This window comes from Apteryx rowi, unplaced genomic scaffold (assembly GCF_003343035.1).
Source record: "Apteryx rowi isolate R43461 unplaced genomic scaffold, aptRow1 scaffold_93, whole genome shotgun sequence".
In the NCBI taxonomy this organism is placed as follows: domain Eukaryota; kingdom Metazoa; phylum Chordata; class Aves; order Apterygiformes; family Apterygidae; genus Apteryx; species Apteryx rowi.
In genome coordinates, this window is record NW_020451238.1 from 112,808 (window position 1) to 139,086 (window position 26,279).

The 26,279-nt window shown below is 61.5% G+C and overlaps 4 protein-coding genes across 4 annotated transcripts in view; 2 read left to right on the forward strand and 2 right to left on the reverse strand.

Moving 5' to 3' along the window:
- Positions 1 to 1,140, reverse strand: part of GSC2 (goosecoid homeobox 2) — a 2,902-nt gene extending 1,762 nt beyond the window's left edge. The window contains exon 1 of the mRNA XM_026091920.1: positions 519 to 1,140. Within this exon, the coding sequence (XP_025947705.1) occupies positions 519 to 825 (307 nt within the window). The 5' untranslated portion in view covers positions 826 to 1,140. The remainder of the gene's footprint in view (positions 1 to 518) is intronic.
- Positions 1,141 to 5,949: 4,809 nt separating this feature from the next.
- LOC112978423 (thyroid adenoma-associated protein homolog) lies at positions 5,950 to 23,154 on the forward strand. Its single transcript, XM_026091940.1, has 31 exons — positions 5,950 to 6,053; positions 6,132 to 6,309; positions 6,762 to 6,848; positions 7,181 to 7,208; positions 7,567 to 7,715; positions 7,933 to 8,055; positions 8,332 to 8,452; positions 8,736 to 8,887; positions 9,445 to 9,529; positions 9,874 to 10,010; positions 10,565 to 10,762; positions 11,394 to 12,108; positions 12,205 to 12,357; positions 12,457 to 12,566; positions 12,750 to 12,910; positions 13,195 to 13,361; positions 13,660 to 13,845; positions 14,509 to 14,654; positions 15,820 to 15,960; positions 16,216 to 16,320; positions 16,540 to 16,740; positions 16,993 to 17,143; positions 17,719 to 17,953; positions 18,097 to 18,333; positions 18,448 to 18,673; positions 18,989 to 19,195; positions 19,507 to 19,745; positions 19,994 to 20,176; positions 20,892 to 21,158; positions 21,662 to 21,867; positions 22,063 to 23,154. The coding sequence occupies exons 1-31, from the start codon at positions 5,950 to 5,952 to the stop codon at positions 22,332 to 22,334; spliced, it is 5,670 nt and encodes a 1,889-aa protein (XP_025947725.1). The 3' UTR covers positions 22,335 to 23,154.
- Positions 23,155 to 23,355: 201 nt separating this feature from the next.
- LOC112978424 lies at positions 23,356 to 24,899 on the forward strand. Its single transcript, XM_026091941.1, is given in 2 exon segments — positions 23,356 to 24,464; positions 24,467 to 24,899. Coding segments are annotated over 2 exon segments (846 nt in total). The 5' UTR covers positions 23,356 to 23,993; the 3' UTR covers positions 24,842 to 24,899.
- Positions 24,900 to 26,270: 1,371 nt separating this feature from the next.
- LOC112978386 (somatomedin-B and thrombospondin type-1 domain-containing protein-like) overlaps positions 26,271 to 26,279 on the reverse strand; it is a 2,810-nt gene continuing 2,801 nt past the window's right edge. Inside the window, exon 4 of the mRNA XM_026091865.1 lies at positions 26,271 to 26,274. Coding sequence (XP_025947650.1) covers positions 26,271 to 26,274 — 4 coding nt within the window. The remainder of the gene's footprint in view (positions 26,275 to 26,279) is intronic.

Consider the following 26,279-nt stretch of genomic DNA (forward strand, 5'->3'; position numbering starts at 1 on the left):
GGGGGTGTTGAGCCTTCAGGCTTTAAGGCTTTTTTGAGCCTTAAAAAACACATTTTTAAGGCTTTGCTACTTTTTTTTGCTAGATGCAGCAAAAAAATCCTTCCCTTAAATGACAAGTGAGGTTCCTCAGGGCTGGTGCTGTCAAGAAAAGCAGGCACAGCTCTGTGCATTGGCAGCATGACGAGGTGACCTCTAGGCTCACGGAGAACTTCCACTCCTAGAAGCACCGCCATCTTTAAGTGTTTAACACTAAAACAGCAATGCCCAGCAACAAATAGCACCTGCAATTTTTAAAACCCAGTAGCATTGCAGGACTGCCTGCTCTTAGAAGTGGTGCTGAGAAGGGGCCCAGCCACTCCTTGCTGGAGCTGAGGTCTAAGAAAACCACCATGGCAACGTGGCAGGCCAGACACTGTATTGTTACTATATACCCAGGTTTTCCCCTCTACCCAGGGTTGGCACCAGCTGTAATGCCCCTTCCACAAACCATATGCAGTGAACCAAACCCCAGCACTCACCCAGCCAACTCGGCGAGTCCTGCAGGGAACGGGCGCTCGTGTGAGAACAGCAGCAGCAGTTGCAACCTGCAGCTTCCGGCTCTTCCTCCTCCTCCTCCTCCTCGTCCGGCAGGGAGCTGGCTGTGATGGCCTCCAGCTCACACAGCCCCTTGGGTGCACAGTCCAAGAGCCCCCGGAGGTACAGCGGGACCAGGACCTGGGGGCTTTTCTCTGCTGGGCTGGAGAGGATGTTCTCGATGCTGAACGAACACTGCTTCTTCAGGCCTCTCCTGCCAAAGTCGACGCCAGTCACTGGCTCCGAAGACATCCTGTGCCAGCAGCAGCGGCCGTAGGAACGGGCAGCTCACGCTGAACAGCTCTGGCTTTCTATGAATTATCGGTGGAGTGGGGTCTTACAAGGAAGAAGACCGCTTACACTCACATAGCTTTTAAGGCAGACCAGTGAAGCCATCCAGAATCACCGTTTTGCCTTGGAGCTTGACGTGACTGTCATTCTTGCACCTGAGTTTTTATTTGATACACACCCACACACCCACTTTTTTCCTTCTAACCTAGCTGCTTTATGACTGAAGCCATCCTAAATATATATATAGAGAGAGAGATATAATCCCTTTGGAAAGAAAACCGTAAACCCCCCTGTGAATAAAATAAATTCTAACTAATCTTGGCAGCTTTGTGAAGGGTTAGTGTGGATCTAAGATTTAGCTAATCCCACAGAAACGACTCAAGAAGGAAATCTGATTTCTCCATCTCGGGTGTAGATTTGAGGTGGTTATGATCTCCATTGTGCTGGAGCCTCCAATTCAAGGAAGGGGGAGGATAGCTGTTCCCAGCCTGGAAATGGACCAGAGGATTAACTCCTTAAAAGAAGCAAATTATCCCTTTCTCTGTCCAAATGAAAGCTTTCCCATCAAAAGAGAGCTGTCATATCATACAATATGAGAGAGAAGGAGAGTTCAGCTTAATAAAAAAATCATTTTTAATGCTAGCATAGCCTTTGGCTGCACCAGAACTCTCTGTGAAAGTTGATTTATTTTCTACTCAGAGCATAGAAATGGTGTTTTCCCTCCTTCCCCTTTCCCTCACCACCATTGCTTTAATCACAATAATAATACACATGCTTTGCATGTATCTAACATACGTTTTGTAAGGATTCAAAGCCCTTAATGAATTAGATTAGTGGCAGCTCACAGCACCTCTGTGACATAGATTAGTGGCATATAGTTGCCTGTACAGCCACCCACAAGGGGATCAGATCAGCTGTAGCCATGCTCAGAGTTACAGCAGAGTTTGGAAGGGAGGGCAATGAGCATTGCCTCTGCGTGAATGTAGACAGCGAGGCCCTGTAGTAACTCACGCAGGAATGTGGCCTTGCTGCCAGAGCTAACACTGAAAGAAAACACCAAGGGCTATTGAAGGAAAACACTGCTCACTATTCAGTGAGCCCAGAGCAGCCAGAATTTTTGCCCAGCATGGCTGAGAGCAAGTGCTTAATGAAACAAATTGGCAAGCATGACATGTTAAAATGTTTTTTTTGACATTCTTCCTAATTGCTTTCTGCTGTCAGAGTTTTTAAGGATCATATTTGTAAGATTTTTCTCTAACAGTGGGAAGGCTTCGGACCCAGCCCCAGAGTCCTACATGCAAGGGGGGGGTTGTGACCCTGCTTTCCCAGGCTCTGCTGCTGGCTAACGCCCACTCAGAGCTACTTGCGTGAGTTCAAGGGCTCTTGTATTCCTGTTCTTTAACAGGAAATTAAAGCTGTTCAAATTCCCAATGCCTTTATGACTATAGTGGGATGACCAGGCTTCTACAAAGATTTGTTAGTTCAGTTACCAACTTCTCCTTCCGCCTAGAAACATAAACTCCAGTGAGGTTATGTCCAAGAGCAGAGAGGTCACTAAACTGCAAATCAGCATGGGAAGAGGAGCTTGGAAGGCTGAACCTCTGCAGAACCAACAGCAAGGCCTAGTATATACGGTCACCACAGAAGGAAAGAGGACATCTTCCACCTCAGCGTAGCCTGAGAAAATTCACAGCTTGAAATGTCATTTGCCTTACGAGGGCTAAGTCTCAAGCAAATCTTTTTTGTGCCAGCCACCACAGTGTACCTCACAGTAGGAGAGAAGGAGCTTTCTTAACTGAGGAAGGCAACTGTACCTCATATTAAAATAGCAGTGATGACAAGGTGCTTGCATTTATAGCAGAGTAGCTGGAGTTAAAATAGAGAACCTGTGTTTGAGCTCAAGTTGCTTAGGAGAGTTTAAACCAAGTTTTCTTGTCCTCAGTGCTGTTTAAGCCAAGGTGGGTCACAAGGCTTTGGGGACTCGCTTGGGGAATGCTCTCCCACTCTGTATTGCTTTGTGGGATAGGCAACGTATCAGTCCCACTCGTGGTGTGGTGAGGAAACACACAAGTGAATGCAAGGAAACTACAGCAGGTCAAAATGTCTGTGTGATGCCTTGTGACTTCGCGTTGAACAGCCCAGCAACACCTCCAGCAGCACACTGAAAATGAGAGCCAGGCTTCATGAAAGTCCCCTTTACTAGTTCCCTTTCTTTCCTCTTTGGCCCTGCTTCCTGCCTGCCCTTCCTCACTTGATGGTGGGCATCCAGTCCTGGGAACAGCTGCTCAAAGGCCTTTCTGTCTATGACCCTTCAATCTCTTTAAAATCTGACTTAGAAACAAAATGTTATCTTTTCTCCTATCTCCTCCAGCTATTCTGATTTTGTAATGTAATTTATAACTATGTTCTATAAATCTCTAAATATTTGCTGTAGGCTTGAAAGAAAAATGTCTCTGCAGCCTTCTGGTCTGTTCATTGCTACATTGCCAAGACATAAGTGCTACCTGAGATGCACTGGAGAACTGAGTTAGTGTCACTGATCATTACAAATTGCTCCTTAGCTTTCATGTAAATACCCAAACGGGGACACACAGGATGGATGTGGGCCAGGCTCTGCTCTCCCGCGCGCTGTGCAGGTCCGGAGTGGCTGCATGGCTGGCAAGGTGGGATCAGGAGTGCTGTGGGCAGGCAGGATCTGACCCTTTCTGCTCCCAGCTGCAATAATCATACGCCCGAAGCGGATTAATTCTCATTCCCCATCCATAACAAAGGACGTCTTTCCCTGGCTTCCCCTGCCTGCCCCTGCCTTCCCACCACACATGCACTTAGCCTATTAGTATCTCCGCTGATTGCTTTCTTTCATTTCTCCCATACCTTTCACTTCAGAAAATGGACTGGTAATACTTCTTTTATCAAAGAATTATGGGATTTAGGACCCAGATCTTACAAAGAGACTTTTGATAGCTGCTGGTAATCAAATCCCGATCGGCAGACACGTCTCTGCACCCTGTTACCGGAGAGGAATAAAGGAAGGGGATTATTGATGTTCTGTTTACTGAGCCTCCAGGAGATAGGATCGCTGGGCTATTTCATATTAGAAAAGGAAAGGAAAATAAAACAAGAGAGAAAAAAATGCAGATAAGGGAGGACAATATAGATATAGATAAAAAGGAAAGAAACAGGCTCTTATCATTTTCTTATTGGTTAAGGAGATTCCAAAGCCATTATAGAGGATTAGCAAAAAGGTTAATCTGCTTTAGCCGTTTGCTTGTCAAAAGTGAATTTATAGGGTTTGAAAATCCTTCCTATGGTGAAACTAGAGAAAATCCCCCTCTTCCTCCCCTTCCCCTCCCTTCTGCAGGCAGCACAGGGGGAATGGGAAAGGGGCCTCAAAGACCCTAAAAAGCACAGGCGCTCTCCTGCGACTTGCCCCGTGCCTGGACACGTACCCCTGCGGAGAGTGGGCAGCTCTGATTTGGTAGCGCTTTTCACACTTTTTCGCAGGTGTAAAGTGGCCACAATGTTCAGGGCGGCAGAGGAGCAAGTGTGGGAGATGTGAATGTCCTCACACTTTGCTCTGACTTTGCTTAAGGTAGATACAGGGGTGTTTTGCTAGTTTTTAATGGCAGCAGTGAGGGCAGACCTGGATGCGCCAGCTGGATTTGGACTTCCAAGTTAATTTCTAAAACAGAACAGAGATGGACGTTGCTGGCAAACGTGGCTGCAAAGTACAGGCTGCCTGTGCCTGTCCCCGAAGGCATTGCTCACCCAGGGAGCCGCAGCTCCCGGAGTCCTCCCGGTTCCCTGGTGCAGACGCCGGCCCATCCGAGCCGTAGTCTCCCGGGCTGCGCGCGCTGCCGGCTTGCACAACCGCCCAGCCAGCCCAGTGCTCTCGTTAGTGCGAGCGAGAACGTCGCTGTGAGGAGCAAGGCAGGAAAAAAACAAACAGAGCTCCACACATCCCTAGTCGCATCGGGGAAGGGAAAATAGTGGCAAATTAAATTAATAGAAGGTAACGCACAATGGTAATAATTAGCATCAACTGTCATAATAAATCTGTTCGTCTTTCTGAAGGACATTCCTTCACGCGGGAGGAAGCAGAGCTCCTCTCCGCACCGTCAGGAGTGACTTGGGCGAAGCGCCTGTGAGCAGTGAGCGCCAATGGTGCGCAAGGGCAGGCTGCAAAGTGAAATTACGGGGTAAGCGCCACGGGTGATCAGAGCTTCCTCTGCCGAGCTAACTTAATGCGGTGCGATGGGAAGAGTCAGCTGTTCCAGGCTAAAGCGTTAGAGCTGTTACTCCGGGGAGCTCAGCCCTTTCCCTGCCATGGCCTCGCGGCGCTCTGCTCTCGGCCAGCTGCCTCGGCTCCTCCGGGGGCCGCAGCACATGGCACCCGCCTGGGCGCCTGTCTTCCATCCTTGCGGAGGAGCCGCTCTCTCCCCTAACTCTGGAGGCAGCTCTGGGTGTTGCTGTTTTTAACCCAAAAGCCTGATTTCTAGGCAAGAGGAGTTAAATGAGATCAACCTCACACTTCTGTCTCTCCTGCATTTATAAAGCAAACACGACACATCCCACACAATACAGGGCCTGGGCTGCGCCGCGGGAAGGGCGCGGGGCACCGGCGCCAGCCTGGGACAGCGCCAGCGTTGCCGGTGACGCCGGGAGCTGCCCGGGCTCCGCGGGGCATGACGGCTGTGCTCGCCGCCGGGCCGTGCGGGGACACCTCGCCCAGACCCCCCGCTCCAGCGGCCCGCCTGCACCCAGGCAGCGGTCCAGGGGATGCACGGAGAAGGGCACCCCAACCCTCGCGTCCTTGGGGAAACCAGCCTGGGGAGAAAAAACACCCTAACGGCAGCAGCCAGGCGTTTTAAAGCAAGGGGCCTGCATCGTTTGGGAGCAGTCGCCTGCTCCACCGCCGCGGCAGGATGCTGCGGGGAGGCCGAGCGGAGCGGCCGGGCGGCCCGCCGGGCCCCGGCAGCACTAGATGGGGCTGCTGAGTTTGCACAGAGCATTTCTGGACTCTATGATCGGCGGTGTGCAGCCGCCGGGCGCGCGGGGCTGCCGGCGCACGGCCTGGGCCCGGCCATGGGGGCCGAGCGGGAGGCGCAGGCCTGCGCCGCTTTCTACGGCCCGGGCGGCCTCTGCCCGGCGGCGCTGGCCTGCGTGCAGAGCCTGCGGCGCTTCGCGGGGTAAGGCGGCGCCTCGCGGGGGTTCGGGCGCGGGCGGCGAGCGGGGGTCCCCGGCCCAATGCCCGGCGCCTATTGCAGGAGCTCAGCCAAGAGGTGCAGGGACAAAAGCCTGGAGGAGGCTCTGCAGCTCTCGCGGGCGGCCAGCGAGGGGCTCGGGGTGCTGGGCGACGCGGCGGCGCGGCCCCTGCTCCGCTGCGTCCTGGCTTTCCAGGCGGAGGCGACCGGCAGCTCCAGCTCCTTCCAGAAACTCGAGCAGGTCTGTGGTGCAACTGGCCGCGCTGGGGGGGAGAAGCGCTGGGCTAGGATTTGAGGGCAGCCAACGTGCCCCAGACGGGGCTAAGACTGCTGCCGGCACCCAGCCCGCCCCAGGGCTGAGCTGCAGCAGGAAATTTGGAGGTGGAGCCCAACTTTGGGGCCCAAATAATGGCACGGATTAGTTTTAAGAAATCCCACCGGTACGGGCTGCCTTGTGTCACAGCCTGGCAATCCTCCGGCTTTTCCTGCTCCTTTTTCGTTCTCACAAACGTGTTGAAGCGATGCTCTCGCGCGGCTCTGCCTGCCGCCAGCGTAGTCGCAGCGGGTGCAGCCTTACGGACGGTCGGGGCACGGGAACGCCGTAACGATGCGGCTCGGAGCGCATCGCGGCCGGTTTTTCTCCGTGGTCTCCCTGGAGCGACCGGCTGACGCGTGGTTTGTTTCCCCCGGCAGATCGTCACCGCGCTGGCGGCGGGGCGGGAGGCGCTGCTCTCCCGGGAGGTGGCCGCGCTGCTGGACGGCCTGATGGGGCGCGCGGAGGTGAGAGCCGCGTCCCGGGGCAGGACCCTCCCGTCGCTGCCACGGGCACCGCGTCCCGGGCGGATCCGGGAGCGGGGGGTTTGGGCTGGCGGCTGCGGCGTTATCCCTCGGCGGGAGCGAGGCCGCAGCACAGGGAGCGACCGCCCCGCTCGGGGTTCGGGGTCCAGCCCCAGCCCTGCCGCCAGCCGGTTTCCTCCAGCCGGGGAGCTGGGAGCTGCGGCAGGGGCTTCGCTCGGAGGCCGTTCTCCCCAAAACACCGGTGTCACGTACGCTGCATCCCTGCTGCTGTCGTCGTGCCGAGCGTTCAGGGCGTCTGTCCTTCTGCCTCGCAGGTGCTGTCTCCAGGGGACCTTCAGTCAGGTCAGTCTGTCCTGCTCCCCCGGGAGCTTGTCCCGGCCCCCGCGGTGCGCACAGCCCCTGCCACCGTGTGCAGGGACGTGCCCGCCGGGACCAAGCCCTCCGTGCTCGTGGGAGGGAGGGCAGGGACCATCCGGGTCCGCCGGATCGCTGCGGAGGTCCCCGACACAGCACCCAATAGCGCTGTCTGCTCACCTGGGGTGGCTGGAAACCAGACGAGCAAAAGCATCCCAAGTCCTGGCCCCATCGTCACCCCGGTTAACGGCAGTGCAGCCCTTCATTTAGCCCGGAGCAGGGCGGGCTGGGGGCGCTGCGCCGCGAGGGAGCGGCGCAGGGAATGAGGCTCCCCCCTTGCCCGCAGTGTGCATGTTCGTCGAGGAGAGCAGCCCGGGACGGCGCCACTGGAGGCAGAACCTGGCCCCGCTGCTGCAGCGCCTGGCCGCGACCTTGGCCTGGGTGCTGCAGAGCCCGCCGGCGAGGGCCGGCCACTGGGGCTACGCGGCCGTCAAGGTAAGAGCCGTGTCCAGAGCGGGGGAGGATCCGTCCCTGGCAAGGACAGGGATCTGCTGGGACCGCCTGCCCATGGGCAGGGACATCCTGAAGGGATCCAGCATATAACCTGCTTCGAATGGCTGTCCCGTCCCCGAGGAGCCCACGAGGAGCAACCGGGGGTTTCTTCAGAGGTGAGGGATGCTTAAAGCCCTCCCTGCCGTCCCCTCTGCTCCAGGCCTGCCTCCAGCTCTTCCAGGCGCTGCCGAAGGACGTGGCCCCCCTGGTGTGGAGCGAGGCGGAGAGGAGCGAGACGCTGCAGAGCGTTTTGGGACTGCTGCTGCAGGTTGTCATGGGCAAGGTGCGTACAAGCCCAGCAGCCACCTCCCCAGAGCCCACGGCACCACAGGGCAGTGCTTGCCTGGCCTGGGGAGCAGAGCATCGCTGTCCCCCCCAAAATGGCACTGGAGCTATCCCAGGTCCCCCAGGATGTCACTGCAGAAACAGCCTGAACGTCCCGAGGGACCCTGCGTCCTTGCCTCTGTGTTACATGGGCATGGAGAGAAGCGGGGGTTAAATGGGGTTTTGTTTCTTAAATGGCATTTTCGGCTGTGCCTTTCCTCCCCTGTGCGTCCAGGCCCCGAACAAGGACACGCGCCTGCTGGCGGGCACTGCGCTGAGCATGCTGGTGAACACGGCCCTGCGGCCCGAGAGCGGGGCCAGCGCCGCGTGGGCGCTCTTCCAGCTCGTCGACCAAGGTGCGTGCTCGTTCCTGAGCCGGGAATGGCCTCTTACCGAGGGGACAGCAGGGGCCAGGCATGTTTGGGTGCAAGGGGACAGAGGCCAATGCAACTCACTGGTAGTCCAAACCAGACTGCGCCACAGCTTCCCACTCTCCAGGCCCCGGAGATCCTACTGCCACCAGCCTTCTCCAGCAGGAGCTCTGGGATTAGCCAGACAAGCAAGGGGCGTTTGCTCTTGGATAGGTATTAGGGCTTGGCGCAAGCCTTTCTTCCATCTAACACAGCCGTTTCCACCTAGGTGTGGGGGAGCTGAGGTTTGGGGAGCTGACGGTGGAGGCCACCTCTGTCCTGGAGCCAGACGGGCTGGAGAGGCTGGTGCTGACCAGAGGCTTGCTGACCTGCTGCAAGACGGACATCCTCAGCTGCCAGCTGGAGAGCTTCACCCGCCAGGTAGGAGAGCTCAGAGTCAACAGCCAGAGATTTAGAGAGCCGTTTGCGTGGGGTGTCACTTTGGCAGCCACCAGTGAGGGTTTTCGATACCGGCAGGTGAGATCTCTGCTGACGTAGCCAAGCTGCACCAGTCCGCACTGGCAGCTGGAGGCGTCCCATGGAGCGCGCTGCCTTCTCTGCGCGCGATGCGCAAGGCAGGAGCGTGCTTTCTGCTAGAGATACCTGAGCAGCGATTGCCCTCTCCGGAGGAGCTGAGAAGTCAGGCAGTGCCGAAAGCAGCCCTGTGCAAGCGAAGCAGCAGCCACGGTGTTAGCCCCCAGCTCATACAGCATAAACCCTGGGCTGCCCCTGGACGCAGAGCGGCCTCCAGCTCTGCTGAGTAGCAGCATCTCCTAGACTTAAGAGTCAAGGACTTTCAAAGAGGAAGATCAAGGTGGCTATAAGCTGCTGTAGCAGCAGAGAAATGCACAGCAGACTCCTCCCTGTCTTGTGGAGTGGTTTTCTTGCCCTGGAAAGCCCCTATCTGCCTGCTCCCCAAAACAGCCATGTTCCCACAGGCTTGCTTGCTGCTAGATGTGCTCTTTCCCGCCGTGGGCACCCTTAGCAAAGAGCAGAAGGACTGCCACTACTACTGCTTCCAAGGTAAGAGACTACGACCCCATCACAGCAGAGCAGGGGAGTTTAGACAATTCACTATCCTCGTGACACACCTCAGCAGCCACCACGGAGCTGCCAGAGCATTTGATCTTCTCAGGGGGAAAATTCTCTTCTGAGTCTAGATAACTGGTTTGGAAACCGCTGTTAACATCTGCTTCAGCCCATTTAACTCTAACTCACACCTACTTTTGTACATCTGCATGGGCTGATGGAGAAGCTGCCCACTTTGTGCGCAGGTTCCCTAAGTCCCCCCAGACGACCTGCGCTGGGCCGTGCTGCGCACGAGGCTCTCGGGTTCACTACTGCATTAGGCCACTCTCTGCTTCCAGTTTGCTCCCTCTGGCTGCAACGCCTCCAGGAAAGCCTGCCTGAGATCTGGTGCTTGAAGGGGAGCCGCATCCTGACTGAGGACTCCGATCTCCTCAGCCAGCTCACCCAGCTGGTGTGGAACAACGCCGAGACCCCGGTAAGGTCAGGTAGAGCCAAACCCCAGTGTCCTTGCAACCAAAAACAACTCTTTCTCTGCCCAGCTCAGCCTCTGTTCCCGCTTACGGGTTGTGCGTAACACAACCTCGCCTGCTTTAGCTCCGTCTGTCCCCTGGCCAAGAACACCACTCTTGCTGGGTCCTCCTGGAGCTGCGGGCAGGAGGGACAGCTGCGCCCCCCTCGCCCACAGGCTGGCCGCAGCTGCCCTGGGCTTACAGGAGAGGGGCACCCGCACTGCTGCGGACTGGGCACTCATCGCACACAGCCTCTGCAGGGCTGTATTGCAGTGCTTTGGCCTCCCCACGCAGCACCTGGTGGTGCAGTCCCAGCCGACTGAAGGCTACACGTGGTCACACACTGGTTACAGCCTGGCTCATCTCCTGCCATCCCAGGTGGTGGATGAAGTGGTGCCCGGCTCCTTAACCTGTGGCTACACTGGTCGCCACAGAAAGGCAAAGGAGCTTCTCTAAAGCACCAAGGCAGGAGAGGGAACAAACTCCAACCTCTCTCAGTTGCCATCCTTCCCCCTGCCAGGTGGAAGGGGTGTCCGAGTTTATCCACAGCTCCTTTCGGCTGCTCCTGGAGATCTACTGTCTCGAGTGCAGGCACTTTGAGGACCAGGAGAGGCCTCTCTACAGGCAGATGCTGCAGAGGGTCATCTCAATGCCGTGGCAAGTCAAAGCCAGATACATGCCTCTGTGTGCCATCGTCCCCTACGTGGGCAGTGAGCAGGTAGGGAAGCCTGGGCAGGAGCAGGAGAGGCAGTTTGGGCCAGCAGGAGGAGCTGGCCGAGCCGGGGAGGGCTGATGTGTGTGCGCTGCTAATGGGCGACGCAGCATCCAGCAGCTTGAGCCACGGGGTGGGACACGAGCTGGAGGTGCCACAGCATGTACCGTGACACACTCGGAGACAGGGCCCCTTAGCTCTCAGCTGCGTCCCCAGGACTGCGGGATCCTCTCTCTCCGCTGGCAACCTCCAGCAAGCCTGTCGCTCTCAGGACCCACATACACCAGCTTGGTGCTCTCAGGAACATTTTCCTGGGCTTCACCATGGGAAAAAAAACTACACAGCCCCAGGCAGAGACCCGGGGTATACCATCAGATGTGCCCTGGGGGATTGCCAGCTGGGAGCAGAGCTCTCTGCCACTTGATGCCCCCCAAAATCTGGCCAGAGCTGGCTGAAAGCAGTGGCTCTTGGGGTACCAGCAGGTGTTCAGTGCCAGTGGGTAGCCAGAAAGCGCTGCCTGTGCCGAGATGGGTCCTGCACCATACGTAGCCTTTAGTCCGGTGGCGAGACGAGGGGAGGCTGCGCATCAGTCGTATGTCAAGCATCCCTTACGGTGATCATGTGGCTTTTCTCCCAGGTCCTGGACGCCTACCGGGACCTGCCGCAGCACCTCCTGAGCTGCCTCGCCACCAACCACCTGTGTCCGGCTGCCGCCGAGGTGTACAAGGCGGTGGTGCAGCAGCAGCGTGCCGAGTGGCTGGCGGGGCGGCAGGACCCCGAGGAGGCTCTGGCCGAGCGCTGGGCGCTGCACTGGCTGCCGCTGCTCTCGCAGGCCCTGCGCTCCCCCGTGCCCATCCTCCAGAGCAACGCCGCCAGCCACCTCCTGCCCTGGACCCTGCGCCTCTTCCCGGCCTCCTACGCGTCGCTGGCCACCCAGTTTGGCGGCCGGGACGCAGCCGCGCTCCGTGCGTGGGTGGCGCTGCTCAAGGCGCAGAAGAGCATCACGGGGACGCTGGCGGCGGAGGGCGAGACGCGGGAGCGCCTGTCGCGCTGCCTGCACGCCGGCGAGGAGGGCGTGCGCCTGGCGGCGCTGGGGCTCCTCTGCTGCAGCCCCAGCACCAGCCGGGCCCTCTCGGGCGCCGAGGTCCATCTGCTGCGGGAGTTCCTGCCCCTCAACCTCAACGGCGACTCCTCGGCGTTTCGGCAGCTGCTGCAGGCGGCAGTGAGGAAGGCGCTAGTCCGGCTGAGGGACAGCTCGCTGGCCCGGCTGCGAGGGAGGGCGCCGAGGGGCGCCGAGCCGGATGACGGAGCCGAGCCAGGCGACGGAGCGGAGCAGCTTGCCCAGGCAGTCGGTGAGGCAGCTGCCCCGGCACCTCCACCAGTGCCGGCTTTGCATGCGCGTGCCAGCTCAGTAACGCGGTCCCCCCCCAACGCTCTCCCCCCCACAGGCTTCGTGGAGTGGCTGCTGCAGCTCAGCATCTCCTCGCTCACCCTGGGCTCCAACTACCAGAGGAAGAAGACAGCTCTGCTCCTCCTGGCTGTGGTTTTGGAGACCTGCACGGACACCTGGAGCCCTGAGCGGAAGAAGGGGCAGCCTCCGCGTGAGTAGGGTCTGCAAGCCTGGCGCATTGCCGCTTGGCCGCTTTCTGGTGCGCCCCACTCAAGGCTGAACCTCGGCCACCGCCTCCGTGTCCCCGCAGAGACCATGGCCACGCTGCTGAGCTATGCCAGGCACCAAGGCTGCTGGGACTTCTTCTCGCAGCCCAATCTGTTGGCGCTGCTGAGCTGCTTGCAGGACAGCACCAACGAGGTGAGCACCCCACAGACCCGGCACATCCCCATCCCACAGCCCCGGCTGGGCACAGGCAGTTGGAGGCTGTGAGGGGCTGTCCGGGAGAGCAGCCAGAGCATCTCCCTGATGGCTGTGGTCATGCTGCCGCCGTCTGCCTCTGCTCAAGCAAACGCTCCCCGGTATGCTCCGCTGTCTTGGCAGATCAGGGATTTGGCCTCAGAGCTGCTCGTCCGCTACTTCCCAGCACCGTTGCCTGAGCCCGTGGCCCTGGCTCTGTTCCAGCTCGCCCAGGAAGCCCTGAGCAGCCCCCGAGTGCAGGAGGCTGAAGCCGGAGCCGTGCTGATGAAGACGATCCTGCAGAAGTACGACCTTGCGGGCCCCCCTCCCCGGCACACAGCAGCCCTCGAGCCCCCGGGAGCGGGTCAGCAGTGCTGTCCCTCAGGGGCTGCGCTTTAGCACCTCCGGGCTGGCCACAGCCAGCGGTGGTTTGGGGTTGAAGTAGCCTTTAGCAATGTCGGCCGGTGGTAGCATTGGATAGGGTTGGGGTGCGGGCCCCAAGCCGTGGGAGGAAGGCTCATCCCAGCACACATCAAGCAGAAAACTCCCACGTGCTTGCAGCAAGGTCAGCGTTCGCCTCTTCCTCCAGGTCCGACAGCAGCACCATGAGAAGCCTGTCCCTGGAGGCCGGAGCAGCCCCGACGCTGCAGCCCCGAGGGCTGCGCTTCGCTCAGCACCTTCTCAGCATGCTGCAGGACCAGTACGCCGCGGCGCGCCAGGACTTGCTGCAGGCAGCAGCCACTAAGCCGATGCACGGTAAGTCCCCAGCCCTGCGGAGGGAGCAAGCGATTCCTGCAGCAAGCCTCTTCTCCCCACCGTGTTTGGAGCGGATGGGTATCATGCAGGCAGAACTGAGGCTACAGTTCAGTGCTGACGCCGTTGCCCTGCCTCAGTTTCCCTGTACGGTTTCTGGCTGCCCATCAACCTGCCCTTGACCTAGGGACCCTGCTTCCCCCCTTCCCATTTTGGCGAGCTACTTCAGCAGGGGCTGTCAGGGTGGATGAGCTGGGGTCGTTCCCGACGCCACCATAACCGGAGCGCGGTGTCTGCCCAGGAGTGATCGCAGCCCTGCGGAGGTGCCTGCTGCAGGTGCCGGAGGTGGCCGTCTCCATGCGGGCAGCAGAGTGGGCGCAGAGCTGGCAGGAGCTCCTCACCAGCCTCGTGGCCACAGCGAGGGACATCACCTCCTTCCTCCTGGGTGCCCTGCAGAGCGGGCAGGGCCCTGGCGCCGACCAGCAAGGTGAGTGCATCCCCGAAGGGGAGCCCCAGCCAGCCCCAATCACCCACCGAGCACCGGGCCAGCCCTGGGGACCCCCAATACCTCCATCACAGGGGTCCTCGACCCAGCCGTGAGCTAGAGAGAGGTTCTGCCCGTTGCTGCTGCCCCAACAGACCTCCAGACTCTGGAGAAGGCCTTCGCTTTGGGCTGACTCCCTCGGTAGTGGGGGACCACAGAGGGCACGGTGGGGAGGCCCAGCCCAGGGACGGAGCAGGATGCCCAGGAGCGGCAGCCAAGGGAGCCGGGCACCTAGTGTCCCTTTCCAGGTCCCTTTCTCAACTACGCGTGAGAACAGAAGTAGAGGTAGAAACACTTGCCTTTAAAAAGGAGCAAGATACTTGCGAAATCAAAGCAGCCGGCAGAGCAGGGGCTGTGGTGTCCTTCCAGCAGCAGTCTGGGAAGGGCAGGAGTGCGTAACACGACCGCTGTTCTGCTGTAGGCCACATGGCAGAGGTTTCCCCCTCTTGCAATGCGTGCGCACTCTGCACAGGCCATGGCAGGCCTTGTGCCCCAGCCCCCCATGCTGCCGCGGCCCCCTCCCTCGACCCCACGCTCCCCACAGGCTCTGCCCAGCCCAGCTCGGCAGCACCGATGCCCATCAGACCGGGTTTCTCTCTTTTGCAGCCGCTGCCCCATCGTTTGCAGACATGGGGAACGCGATCGGCTCCCTCATCATGCTGGGGAAAGGCCAGGGGCAGCAGGAGGATGACTCGGTCCTGCTGTCAGAGGAGCACAGCCTGATCCTGACCTGCTGCTGGGTGTCGGTGAAGGTACGAGCACCTCCCATGGCCCAGGAGGACATGTGTCCCCTGCCAGCAGAGAGGGGCAGCCCCGTGTGCCCACACCAGCAGCTGGGACAGCTGCGTTTTAGCAGCTCCCCTTGGGGCATTTGTCCCCAACCCCACTCCCTGGGGACAAACAAGGGGATCCCCATCTCATACCTCAGGGTTGCCCACAGACCATCTCCAGCATCCTCTCCCCTCTGCAGGGGGTACAACAGCCCCCTCACCTCCAACACCTCTCGCAGGAGGTCCTGCCTCCCGCTCTCCCCTTACGTAGCGCAGCTGGTTTCCTGGGCGCTGATAGACCCCAGGTGCATCACTGGGGATGATAGACCCCAGGTGGCTGTGTCGGCTCCTCTCTGACAGCCGCTTGCCCATCACGGCCTCTCCTCTGCCGCCTCTCCAACGGCTGGCTGGAGCTGTGCCACCAGCCTTGCAGCTGGCTGATAACGTGCCGTGCCACAGAGCTTCTGCGTGTGCTCTTGAACATCTCCACCACCACAGCGTCTGTGCTCTGGGGCGACAGCAGCACTCGCTGTGCTTCCCTGCGACGTGGGGCAGGACGGAAATCCCAGGCAGCCCTCCTGCCGCCAGTACGGCCTTGTCGCTAGAGGCTAGTGGCTTGCTGAGGGCTGTGGGTGCCAGGCTGGGCTGACGAGGTTGTTCGGGAAGGTCAGAAAGGGTCTGGTGTCCCCCTGAGCAACACAGGGCCATGACTGAGCATGAGTCCGAGCCATGTCCAAGAGCAAGCAATGACCACGCAGGTTGGTCCTCCCTGCTGTAATGGGGCTCTGCTCCTGCCACCATGGCTGCAAATGCCCCCAACTTCTCAGAGACCGCAAAGGTCAGTGGTCAATCCACAAGGTCAGACACAAGGACCAGTCCTCGGCCCCTTGCAAGGCAGCTCTCACCAAGGGTCACCCTGCGCAGAGCAGGGCTGAGAGCATAAATTCTCCATCCATGGTGTGCAGGCAGGAAGGCCAAACGGTGGCAGCTTCGGTGGGTCATGTCCCATCGGGCACAGTCCTGCTGCCCAGGGAGCCTGTCAGGTGCCGAACTGAACGCGCCGCACACCTCCCATGTTCACAGCCTGGGGCTGGGGGGATCGTTCCAGCAGCACCGGCTTTTCCCCCAACCTTTGGGTTCCTCTCAGGAAATCGGGCTGCTCTTGGGAGGCCTGGCAGAGCTGCTGCTGTCCCCAGCACCCACCGGACCCGTGCCCCTGCTGCCGCTCGCCAGCCTGCAGACGGCAGCCAAGGTCTTCCAGGAAATCCTGCTGCGGTGCCGCCACTGGGTAAGGACACATCCTGCTTGGGGTGGGCTCAGTCCCGCTCCAGCCCCTCTGGTCTGCCAAGAGCAGCGGGGCAGGTGGGCACAAGGCAGGGCCGAAAGCGCTGCTCTGAGCTCCCGAGCCCACTCCCCCTCCCCACACCGTTACATCTCCTTGCCTCCTTCCCCTCTGCCAAGAGGGGCTTTCCGTGGGGGCCGGGGAGGGCTGGCGGGCAGCAGCCGCCGGCACGCGGGAGCCCTGAGCGCCGCTCTGTCCCAGGGCGCGGTGGAGGGCTGCAGCATGGGCTTCACCAAGTTCTGTGCCGCTTTGCTGAACCACGCCGACGCGGAGCTGCAGGCGATCCCGCAGACCATGCTGGCCCAGGTACGGCTCCCGTCCTTCCCCAGCCTCCGCCCCTGTCCCGCGGAGCCCCACAGCGCTGCTCCGTGCCCCTCTGGCCCCGGTGTGAGCACCGGCCTGGCAGCCGGGACGCTGCGGTCCAGTGCCGGCATCAATGCAGCCGGTCCCCTCCGCTCCGGAGCGGCTGCAGGCTCTGAGGCCGGCAGGTTTTCAGCCGGGTCTCAGCCGCGGACCGTTTCTCAGGGGCTAGAGGCGCTGAGCGGGCCCCGGAGCAGCTCGATAACGCGCCGCGCCGCCGGCTTCCCCATGCTCTTCCTCTGCATCGTCAGCGGGGAGGCCCCGGCCCAGGCCCGGCCGCTCCTGGCCCGCTGCATCCAGACCCTCCTGGCCTTGGCCGCCACCGCCCTGCCGCAGGACTGGGACCAGACCCTCGACCTCCCGCAGGTGAGAGTGGCGCCGAGCTCGTCCCTGCTGCCGCTGGTTTGGGGACAGGGCGAGCTGCACCTCAGCCAGCCGGGGGCCCCAGCGCGTGAGCTGCAGGCCTCGGGGTCACCCAAAAACCGCGGCTGCGGCAGCGCTGCCCGTCCTGGGAGCCGCAGAGCYGCGCGCGCCTGGCCTCTGTGCCTCCTCGCAGCAGCTTTGCTGTGCGCTCATGCGCGAGCCCCCCTCGCTGAGCTGCGCCGGTGCCGTCCGCAGGTGTGCGCCCTGCACGTGCTGCAGACGCTGGTGCGCGGCGCCGGGCTGGGGAGCGCGCTGCTGCCCTACGCGGCGCCCATGATGGGCCTGGCGCTGCGGGGCCTGGGCTCCCCGAGCTGGGCCATGAGGAACGCCGCCATCCAGCTCTTCAGTGAGTACCGCCGCAGCCCCGTGCCGTGCCGTGCCGTGCCGTGCCGTGCCGTCCCTGCACGCGCCCTCTCGCCCCTTCGCCTTCCCTCCCCACCAAGGGAGCCAAGGAAAAGACAGCACGAAATCTTAGCAGAAATGATGGCAGAGATGGAGCTGGAGAGAGCAGGAGCGCTAGCAAAGCGAGGGGGCCGGTGCCGGCAGGTTGCTCCTGCGGCTCCCAGCCGGGAGGAGCACGGAGCTGCCTGGGCCCTCCGGACCGCCAGCACCCCCTCGGGTGTCCTGCGAAACGAGGGAGCCGGGGGAGCCATTCCCAGCAGGCGCTTGTACCTTGTCCCGTGTCTGTCCCCACCGGGCACTTTCCCAACACCAAACCTGCCCCCGGGGAAGGTCAAAACCGTGCAAGTCGTCTGCTCTGCTCCCGGCGCCCTCTTCCCAGTGCCACCAGCGGGTCCCAGCGCAAGAGCCTGGCACTGAAGGGGAAAGGCTGAGCCCGGCCTCCAGGACTCGGCGCGGGACGAGCATCTCCCGGGCCGGGGGGCCGGCGGCCTGACGCCCCTCTCTGCCGTTGCCCCCCAGGCGCCCTGACGGCCCGGCTGCTGGGCCAGAAGCGGAGCCGCGCCGAGAGCCGCCCCGCGGACGGCGTGAGCCTGCCGGCCTTCCTCGGGCAGCACCCCCGGCTGGGCGCCCTGCTGCTGGGCGAGCTGGGGGCAGCCGGGCAGCCGGCGCCGGGGGGGCCCCCGCTGCGCCCCACGCTCCACCCCGTCCTCACGCTCCTGGCCCAGCTCCAGCCCGGCGCCGACGATCCCGGCAGGTAGCGGGGGGCGGCTGGGGAGGGGGGCAGGCAGCGGGGGCGCTCCGGCCCGGCCGGGGGGAGGCCGAGGGTGCTGCCGGAGCCGGGTTCGCCCCGTTCCCCGTGCCAGGGGGCGGCCGGCGCGTGACCCTCTCGCTCCGCAGCGCCTCCGCTCCCTTCCTGGCGCCGCTGCTGCAGCTCGCGGGAAGCCCCCTGCACGCCGTGCGAGCCATGGCCGCCAAGGCGCTGGTGGCCCTGGTCCCGCCGCCCCGGCGCCGCCGCCTGCTGCTGCAGCTGGCCCGGCAGCTCCCCGAGCCCGGCCGGGTGCGCTCGCACAACGCCTTGCACGGGCGGCTGCTCCAGATGCGGGCCCTGCTGGCCCCCGCCGCCGCCGCCGACGGGTGAGTGGCCCCCGCCTCCCCTGCCACCGCGAGGTGCAGCAAAGCGGGCAAAGAGCTGCCGCGGGCCGCGCCGGGCCAGGCCGCGCAGCGAGGAAAGGCGCTTCCTTCCCGCAGGGCGGCGGCGGAGGCGCTGCGCCCCGTGGCACGGCGGCTGGAGGCCCGGGCCTGGCTGCTCACCCCTGCGCAGCGCTGCCCGCTCGTCCGCGCTGCCTTCCTCCAGGTGCTCGCCCTCCTCGCCGCCTCCTGCAGCCCCGGCTTCGCAGCGCGCATCCGGGACGCCCTCGCCGCCGAGCTGCGGAGCCGCGGGCCGGGGCGAGAGCCGAGCTCTGCCGCCCTCCAGGTACTGCGTCTCGCCGGGGCCGCGGCGGCCGCGGGAGGCAGGAGCGGTGCCGGTGGGACGCGGCTTCTGTCTCTCCTGGGCTGGACTCTTGCAGGGCTGCAGAAGTCTCCCCTGGGGTGGTTCAGCTGGCGGCTAGCCTTTATCGCCCTGGCTAAACAGTGAGGAAATCCTAGCTGTGTCATTACGTACGGCTTGCGTGGGGCACGGGACATGGGGCGCTCAGTCCAGCGTGGTCCATGCCCAGGAGAGCGCGTCCTGCAGGAACCCCTGCCTGCGAGGCAGGGCATTTGGAGAGCGGCCCTGCTTTTCCTCCAGGTGGGCTCCGCCGTCCTCCACCAAACCATCGCCGGTTTCCTGTGCAGCGAGGCCGCCCGGCTGGCGGACGAGGAGAGAATCAGCACCGTTTGCTCACTCCTCCGGGAGCCCAATACCGACGTCCAGTTTGCCATCCTGAGCTGGGTGATCAAAGGGGAGGGAGGAAAGTGCGAGACGTTGGAGAAGGCTCTCCGGCTAACGCTGCTGGTAAGACAAGGCCCAGAAGTCACAAAGTCAAACTGGAGGCTCACGGGCTGATGGGTCCTAACACACAGCACTGTGTAGATGAGATGGTACCTCCAGCTTTTTGCTACCTGGATGCTCATTAAAAAGCGCAATATTCCCCAGTGCTCCTTTCTCCCGTTATCTCCCTCTGGGAGGACGCACCAGGTCCAGAGCATTCATCCAGTTTTGCTCAGGTTTATGTGCAGCATTTCTACAGCTTCTCTGAAGGCCATAAGGACCCGATTCCCCAGGGAACTAACTAACTGTCTACCTTCTTTCCCATTATTGACCAGGAGAACTTACAGTCAGTGCTGCAGGACAGAAGGAACAAAGAGTTCCTGAAATTATACCTTGAGGCTTTGATGCATCTTTACAGAAATCCCACGTCTTGGTCCCAGGATGCTTCCTGTAAGCTCCAGGGTTCCTCATCAGCATGTGTGGAAATCCTGCTCCTCATGATGGAAACCGAGCACCCTGGCCCGGACCTCCTCTTCCAGGCCCTGTGTGCCTCTAGCCTGCTCCTCGCCCTCGGGTGAGTCCACGCTGCTTCCAGAGGCAGCTCGGTCTAATTATCTGAGGAGCTTTTCCTTAGTTCTTGCTAGAAGCAGAGCTGGGCCCTTGCAGCATAACTTCTTTCCACGGCCTATAAAACAGCCGTTTTTGCGCCTTGGTGCTGTGATCTCAGGGCAGTCGGTGGCATTCTGCACCCTCAGAGGTCCTGGGAGAGCTGACTTGAATTTACTGTCCCCTCTCACACTCTCCTTCCCTGGCCCCCGACAGGTCTGGGGATGAAGCCCAGCTGCTGGTTGAGCGATGGTGCACGATGCTGGAGAAGTGCAGCAAGTGCGTTTCTTCGGAGGTGCTGAGACTGGCGGCAGCGAGATCTCTCCAGCTGGCCGGCGTGGACGTGGTGCAGCGCTGCCGGGGAGCCGCCTGCCCCTCTCTCGTCCCCGTGGCCCTGCGGTAGGTAGCTGAGCCTGCACGTTTAAATGGCCCGGGCTTGCAGGAGCATCACTGACAGTGCACGTTTCCAAGCAGTGCTTGCTCAGCGGACACCCCAGCCCCAGGGCACTGAAGGGTGATAGCTTGACTCTCTTAAAGGATATTTGCCCTTGGAAAAATTCAAGGACATTAGAGAATACCCCACATACTTAAATGTTGCAAACACTCAAAAGCTCGCATCCTGCAAAAGATTTGAGGGTGGCATTTTAATCAAAACAGCAGAAAGGCTTTGGTGGATTTAAGATGTAAAAGATTTTGTGAACTTTCCAGCAAAGTTTCCCTTATAAAAACTCTCCCTGTTCTTTTGGATGTGGTGCAGTCACCGTCTAACACATCATGACTAAGTTTGAAGTGATGGGTCTGTGCCTTATCTGCAGATAACACAGCAGCTTCACTAAGGGCTAGCCAAAAGAGGTCAGTCTCTACTGAGCGATAAATGGCACTGCTGTCCTTCATGCTCCGTCCTGGCCCTGCCCTTTCAGACCACAAGCTCTTGGGCAGCAACTGTGCCTTTCACGAGGGCTTCATCCAGGAGCCCCCACAAATAATCTTCAGTGAGGTGCTGCCGTACAGGGTGCCCCTTATTCCTCCTTGACGCTGTGTTGGGACAGGCTGGGAGCACGCTGGATTGTACCATGTGCTGCTTGTAGCGTGGAATTTGCTTCCCTTCCTTCAGGCTAATAAACGTGGGCATCCACCTTCTGCAAGACGAGGAGCAGGAAGTCCGGCACGAGGCCTCCAACTTTGCCAGCCTGGTGCGCCAGGTCCCGGGAGAGCAGGTCCAAGACGGCTGCATCTTTGTGCAGGCCAACACGGGGCTCCTGGGCCTCCTGCAGCTCCTCCTGGAAGAGTTTGGAGATCACCCGGAGACCTTTGGCTCATTGCTGCAGCACCTTCCCCTCCTGGATCTCAGGGGCATCTTGGAAGAGCTGGAGGCCAACAAGTGAGTTGCCAGACCTCTGAAATGGGTACAAAGGAGGGCTGCACACAGAGCGCACCAGTGTTTAGTCCTCTCACCCAGCCAACAGCAAGTGCCTGCTGGGGGGATGCAATGGATGCTTCAAAAGCATCTCTGTCCCCTCGAATCGAGGTCCACATTGCTCTGGGCAAGCTCCCACTAGCTGCCAGGCTTGCACTGCCCTTGCAGCTTCAAGGGGTGAGGTGCAATAGGGAGTGCCATGATCTGTGTTCCCCAAATCCCACATCCCGCTCCAGCCTTTCTAGGCCAGTCTCCAGGGCAGAACTCTGGCTTTGCATCCTGGGAGCGACAGGGAAAGACGCACACGTGGGATTGAATCAGTGCAACGGGCAGAGCCATCCCCTTTTCAGGGTCAGGAAGAGGGGCCCCGGGGTGCTGTGTGGCTGAACCCCAGCCAACACGGGTCCCTGGCATCAGGCAGCATCGGACGGCCTGAAGCTCCATATGTGGCTCGGCTTCCCTTCCAGAGCCAGCAGCCTGTATAAAGAGGATGAACCCAACGTTTTTGCGGAGCCAGCTGTCCTCTCGCAGCTGCTGCTCCCCTTTCTGCTGCAGCTCCTCCAGAAGGCATCCGTCTCCAGCCTGCTCCGCGAGTCAGCTCTCTGCTGGCTGGAGGCCACAGGCCCCAGCATCCTACATGACCTGCATTACTGCAAACGCCGGTGGAGCCAAGGTACGGCATGGCACTGCATCCCTTCCCCAGGGGCCCGCGAGAGGCACAGGTCGAGGGGCAAGTCAGTGGGGAGGAGCAGGGTGGCATGAAGCCCTTGAGATGGGAAGTGTGGTCTCCTCGCCCCCCAAGGCCGCCTGTGCCTGGAGGAGGAAGCACCACCACACTCACACCTCTTATTCCCCGCTCTCTCCGCAGAGGCCGTCGGACCCTGGTGGATGAAGGCCCTGGGCTGTGCCAAGCTGCACACGGCCGTGGCCGTGCTGCTGGCCAGGGCCAGGCTCCTGGCCCGTGCGCTGGAAGTTGTGCACGGGAGCGCCGCGACCGCCCCGGGGCTGGGCTGCAGCGCCCGCGAGCTGCAGCAGGAGCTCGCGCTGGTGCAGGGGCTGCTGGCTCGGCACGGGCTGGCGCCCGGGCTGGGCTGGGGCGACGGGCCGAAGGAGCCCGGCCCTCCGTCCGGCGCTGCCTGACGGCTCTGGGCACCGGGCGGCGTCACGCCGAGCGCCACAGCCACGGCGATGCTCTGCTCTCCGGCGGCCGGCCAGAGCTGCTGGTTCGGTGCGTAGCTCAGGGGGAAGGGTCGCTTCGTTCCCGTACCCGGGCGTCGTGCCCAGCCCCGGTGCTCTGGGCAGAGCGGCGCACGTACCTATTAGCCACGCGCTCCCTGCTCCGCAGCGGCAGCCCGCCGGCCTCCGTTCTTCAGTTCATACGGCTCTTCCGTAGCCCTCCGTCCTGATAAACTCCGGCACGGGGATGCCTCGGCCCTTGCGCCCGCTCTGCTCTTTGCAGACTTTGTGGCTTCTGTTGGACCTTCGCCACCTTTTTCTAACCAGGGTTTTAGGTCATTTTGTGAGGCCAGTGAACACGCTGCGGCCAGCCTGGACTTTTATCATAAATAAAGAGGCCAAGAACATCCCCAGTGCTGAAGCCTTTCACTTTCCCTGGGCGGGGGGGAGGTTAGGAGGCTGGGGAGGGTCCCGCAGGCGGTGGTGGCAGGAGCCGGGAGCAGGCAGCCTGCCCCGGGAAATGGCAGCACCTGGGCAAGCTGGAGGCAGCCTTACCCTGGGGAGGAGGAGGAGGAGGAGGAGGAGGTGGAGGAGGAGGCAGGGGGGCGGCCCAACAGCAGCCTGCAGCTCCTGGCAGGGATTAAAATATCAAAGCAGCCTGCAGCCACCCCGACAGCCAGGGCACCCAGGCTGCGCCCATGATTTGCCCTCCCGCCTCGGGGTGCTGGGAGGCTCCTAAAGCCACCGCACATGGTGAGGGCACCCACGCTGCCCCCACCGCTCACCTCCGCCTCGGGGGGCCAGGGGAGGCACCGCACATCTGGGCGCAGCCGCAGCCCTGAGGGGCCAGGCCAGGCCCCACCGGCTGCCACTGCCGCCGCCACCCCGGCCCCGGCGGAGGTGAGCGGCGGGGGCCAGGCGGGACCTGCCGGTGCCCCCACCCACAGCTGCTGTGCCCGGCCCCAGCGGGGCGGTAGCCGCGGACGGGTGGGCAGGGGCTGGGCGGGTGTGCAGCCCCCGAGGCCTCCCCGTGCCCGCCCCGGCCCTCCGTGCCCCGCTCCGTCCATGGCCAGGTCCCTCCGTGCCCCGCTCTGTCCGTGCTCTGCTCCATCTGTAGCAGTCTATCCATGGCACGGTCCATCCATATCCTGCTCCATCCATAGCCAGCTCCCTCTGTGCCCTGCCCCATCCGTGGCGCGGTCCATCCATAACCCGCTCCATCTGTGTCGTTGGCCATCTCTATCCCACTCCATCCATGGCACAGTCCATCCATATCCTGCTCCATCTGTGGCACAGTCCATCTGTATCCCACTTCATCTATGGCACGGTCCCTCCATATCCTGCTCCGTCTATGGCGTGGTCCATACATATTCTGTTCCATCTGTGATGCAGTCCATCCATATCCCACTCCACCCATGGTGCAATCCGTCTGTGGTGCAGTCCATCCATGGCCCACTCCATCTGTGCCGTGCTCCATCCATGGCACAGTCTGTCCATGCCATGCTCCATTTGTGGTGCAGTCTGTCCATGCCGTGCTCCATTTGTGGTGCAGTCCATCCACGGCACAGTCCATCTGTGGCACAGTCCATCCATGTCCTGCCCTGTCCCCAGCCTGGTCTATCCATGGTGCGCTCTGTCCGTGCCCCGGGTGCACAGGGGGATGGGAGCAGCAGTCGGTGTGATCGCACCCTAACGGGGACTGTTCTCTCCTGCTGCAGGGGCAGCATGGCCACGACCAAGCCAAAGCGCATCAAGTTCTCCGAGGAGGAGAAATTCCTCATCCTGGAAGAGTTCAGCCTCCACAAGGACATCCTGATCCCCAAGAGAGAGACATGCTGTAGCCAAAGCAGTTCCCGAAGTCACTCAAGCTGGAGCTGTTTCCCTCGCAGCTCGGCCGGCAAGGAGTTTAGACTGAAAAAGAAAAAATCTCCCGACAGTGCTTTTGAGTTGATGAGTGATGCTTCAGCTATTTATGTGTCTCATCCTTTGCCATGGATGATCTTTCCAAAATCCACATTTTTCCAAGAAAAGGGCCCAGTTTTTCCTTCCTCCCCTCCTAGTTCTCAGAGCCAGCGAGGGAGAAGTCACCTTTCCCTGGGCGCCTTCCCCCGTCACTGGGGAGCCCCTCGGGCAGCGCCAGGCTCCCCACGCTGCTGGAACGCGAGACACAACGTGTCCAGGGTCAGGAGGGCTTTGCGGTCCCGGACAGTGCAGGGAGGGGAGGGAAACCCCAGGGAGGAGCCGGGTCCCTGCAGCGCTGTGTCCCCGTCCCCGCGCTAACAGCTCCGTTTGCTTTGCTCAGGCAGCACGTTGGCACCGGGGGACTCGCTGCCCAGGTAGCCGGGGAGCTCGCAGAGAGACAGAGCCGGCTGCACACGGAGATCCTGGAGCTGCAGAAGGAGAAGATCCTCCTGGAGAAAGAGAAACTCCTGCTGGAAACCATCAAACTCCGGAGGGAGCTGGGCATGTGATGGGGCGTGCTGCAGGCACCAGAGCCCGGGAGCCCGCTGGGAGCACCGCAGGCAGCAGCGCCCATCGCCGGAGCAGGGCCGGAGGATGCCTGCTCCTCCCAATCACATGTGGGGAGCAGCGTTGGGTCTCCTCCCTCCCAAACGGGGCGCCCATGCAACGCGGCACCGTCCCCGTGAGCGGGTGCCCCTGCCCAGCCCCCAGGTGCAGATGGATCCTGCACCCCTTCCTCTGCACCCCCCGGGGGCTTTCCATTGCCAGGGTCAAATTCCGGAGACGCCACGCTGGCACCGGGGGGCAGGCGGCCCCGGCAGGGCGCAGATGAGAGGTGGCCCCCGGAGAAAGCGCTGCAGGGTAGCGGCGCCCGCAAACAAGGGCGGCACCACAAAGCCTTTTCCTTGCTTTCGGCTCCCGTTTTAATTTTCGCTCCACGAACCAAGCAAAGCAGGGCCAGGATGCCCTTCACACCTCACGAAACACGTCACTGCAGTCACGCTAAGTCACAGGTCACCCACAGACCGGTTTATCGGATGGGACACCGGAGAGGCGCTCCCCACACCTGACCCCACTGTGCAGCACAGCAAGTCCTCACAGGGCAAAAACCGCATCTGCCGTTTCCCAGCCTAGGGCTGCCCGAGGAGGAAAGTGCACCAGGCGCCGGCGCGTCACCGCAGGGCCCGGGAGAGCTGCACCCGCAACTGGGAAGCGGTGCAGAAGAGCAAAAGCATGGAAGAAAAACAGCATTTCTTGCATTTTTGGCCCATCCAAAGATGTCGATTTCATCCCCGCGTTGCTTCCAAACCTCAGGTCCATGCTTTGTTTCCGAATCGGCATCGCAGCTGTGTGTGGCGTCGTTCCCGTGGCCCCCCCCCCCAACCGCACGTTGCCTCCTCTTGCAGGTACAGCCTCAGCCTGGCCTTCCTCCAACGCTGACTTTCACGCCGAGGCTTTAGCAGTCCTCTCTTTTTTCATCTTATAAGTGGGCACTGACATTTTCCTCGCTCTCCTTTGGCAAAACCTGCAAAGTAGTGGGAAACACAGAAAAGAGGGTCGTCTCCAGCTTTAGCTGCAACGCCGGGGGAGGCAACGAGCTTTCGGAGGGGCAAGAAGGGGCAGAAAAGCGGGGATCGGCGGGAGAGCAGTGCGGGGGGGCAAGGCGGGATTTACCCTTTCCTTTGCTCTTCGGCCCGGTTCCCGAGCGGAGAGCGGCTCCGGCTCACCGTCCCGGGGAGGCTACACGAAGCGGGGGGCGCGGCGGACAGGCGCAGCGCTCCTGCAGCGCCTCCCGCCCCACGAGCCCTGGCAGCGCGTCCCCGCGGCGGCCGTCTGGAACGTCCTGCAGGGGAAACGCCGCCGCCGCCGCACCCGCCCAGCCCTGCCCTGCAGCAAGGGCAGGGGCCCGGGGGTCCCCGAGCCGAGCCCCCCCGGCGCCTACCTGGC

Coding starts and splice junctions, on each gene's coding strand:
- LOC112978423 (XM_026091940.1), top strand. CDS start 5,950: ATGGGGGCCGAGCGGGAGGCGCAGGCCTGCGCCGCTTTCTACGGCCCG. Junction 8,453..8,735: donor CTTCCAGCTCGTCGACCAAG/GTGCGTGCTCGT, acceptor GTTTCCACCTAG/GTGTGGGGGAGCTGAGGTTT. Junction 8,888..9,444: donor TGGAGAGCTTCACCCGCCAG/GTAGGAGAGCTC, acceptor ATGTTCCCACAG/GCTTGCTTGCTGCTAGATGT.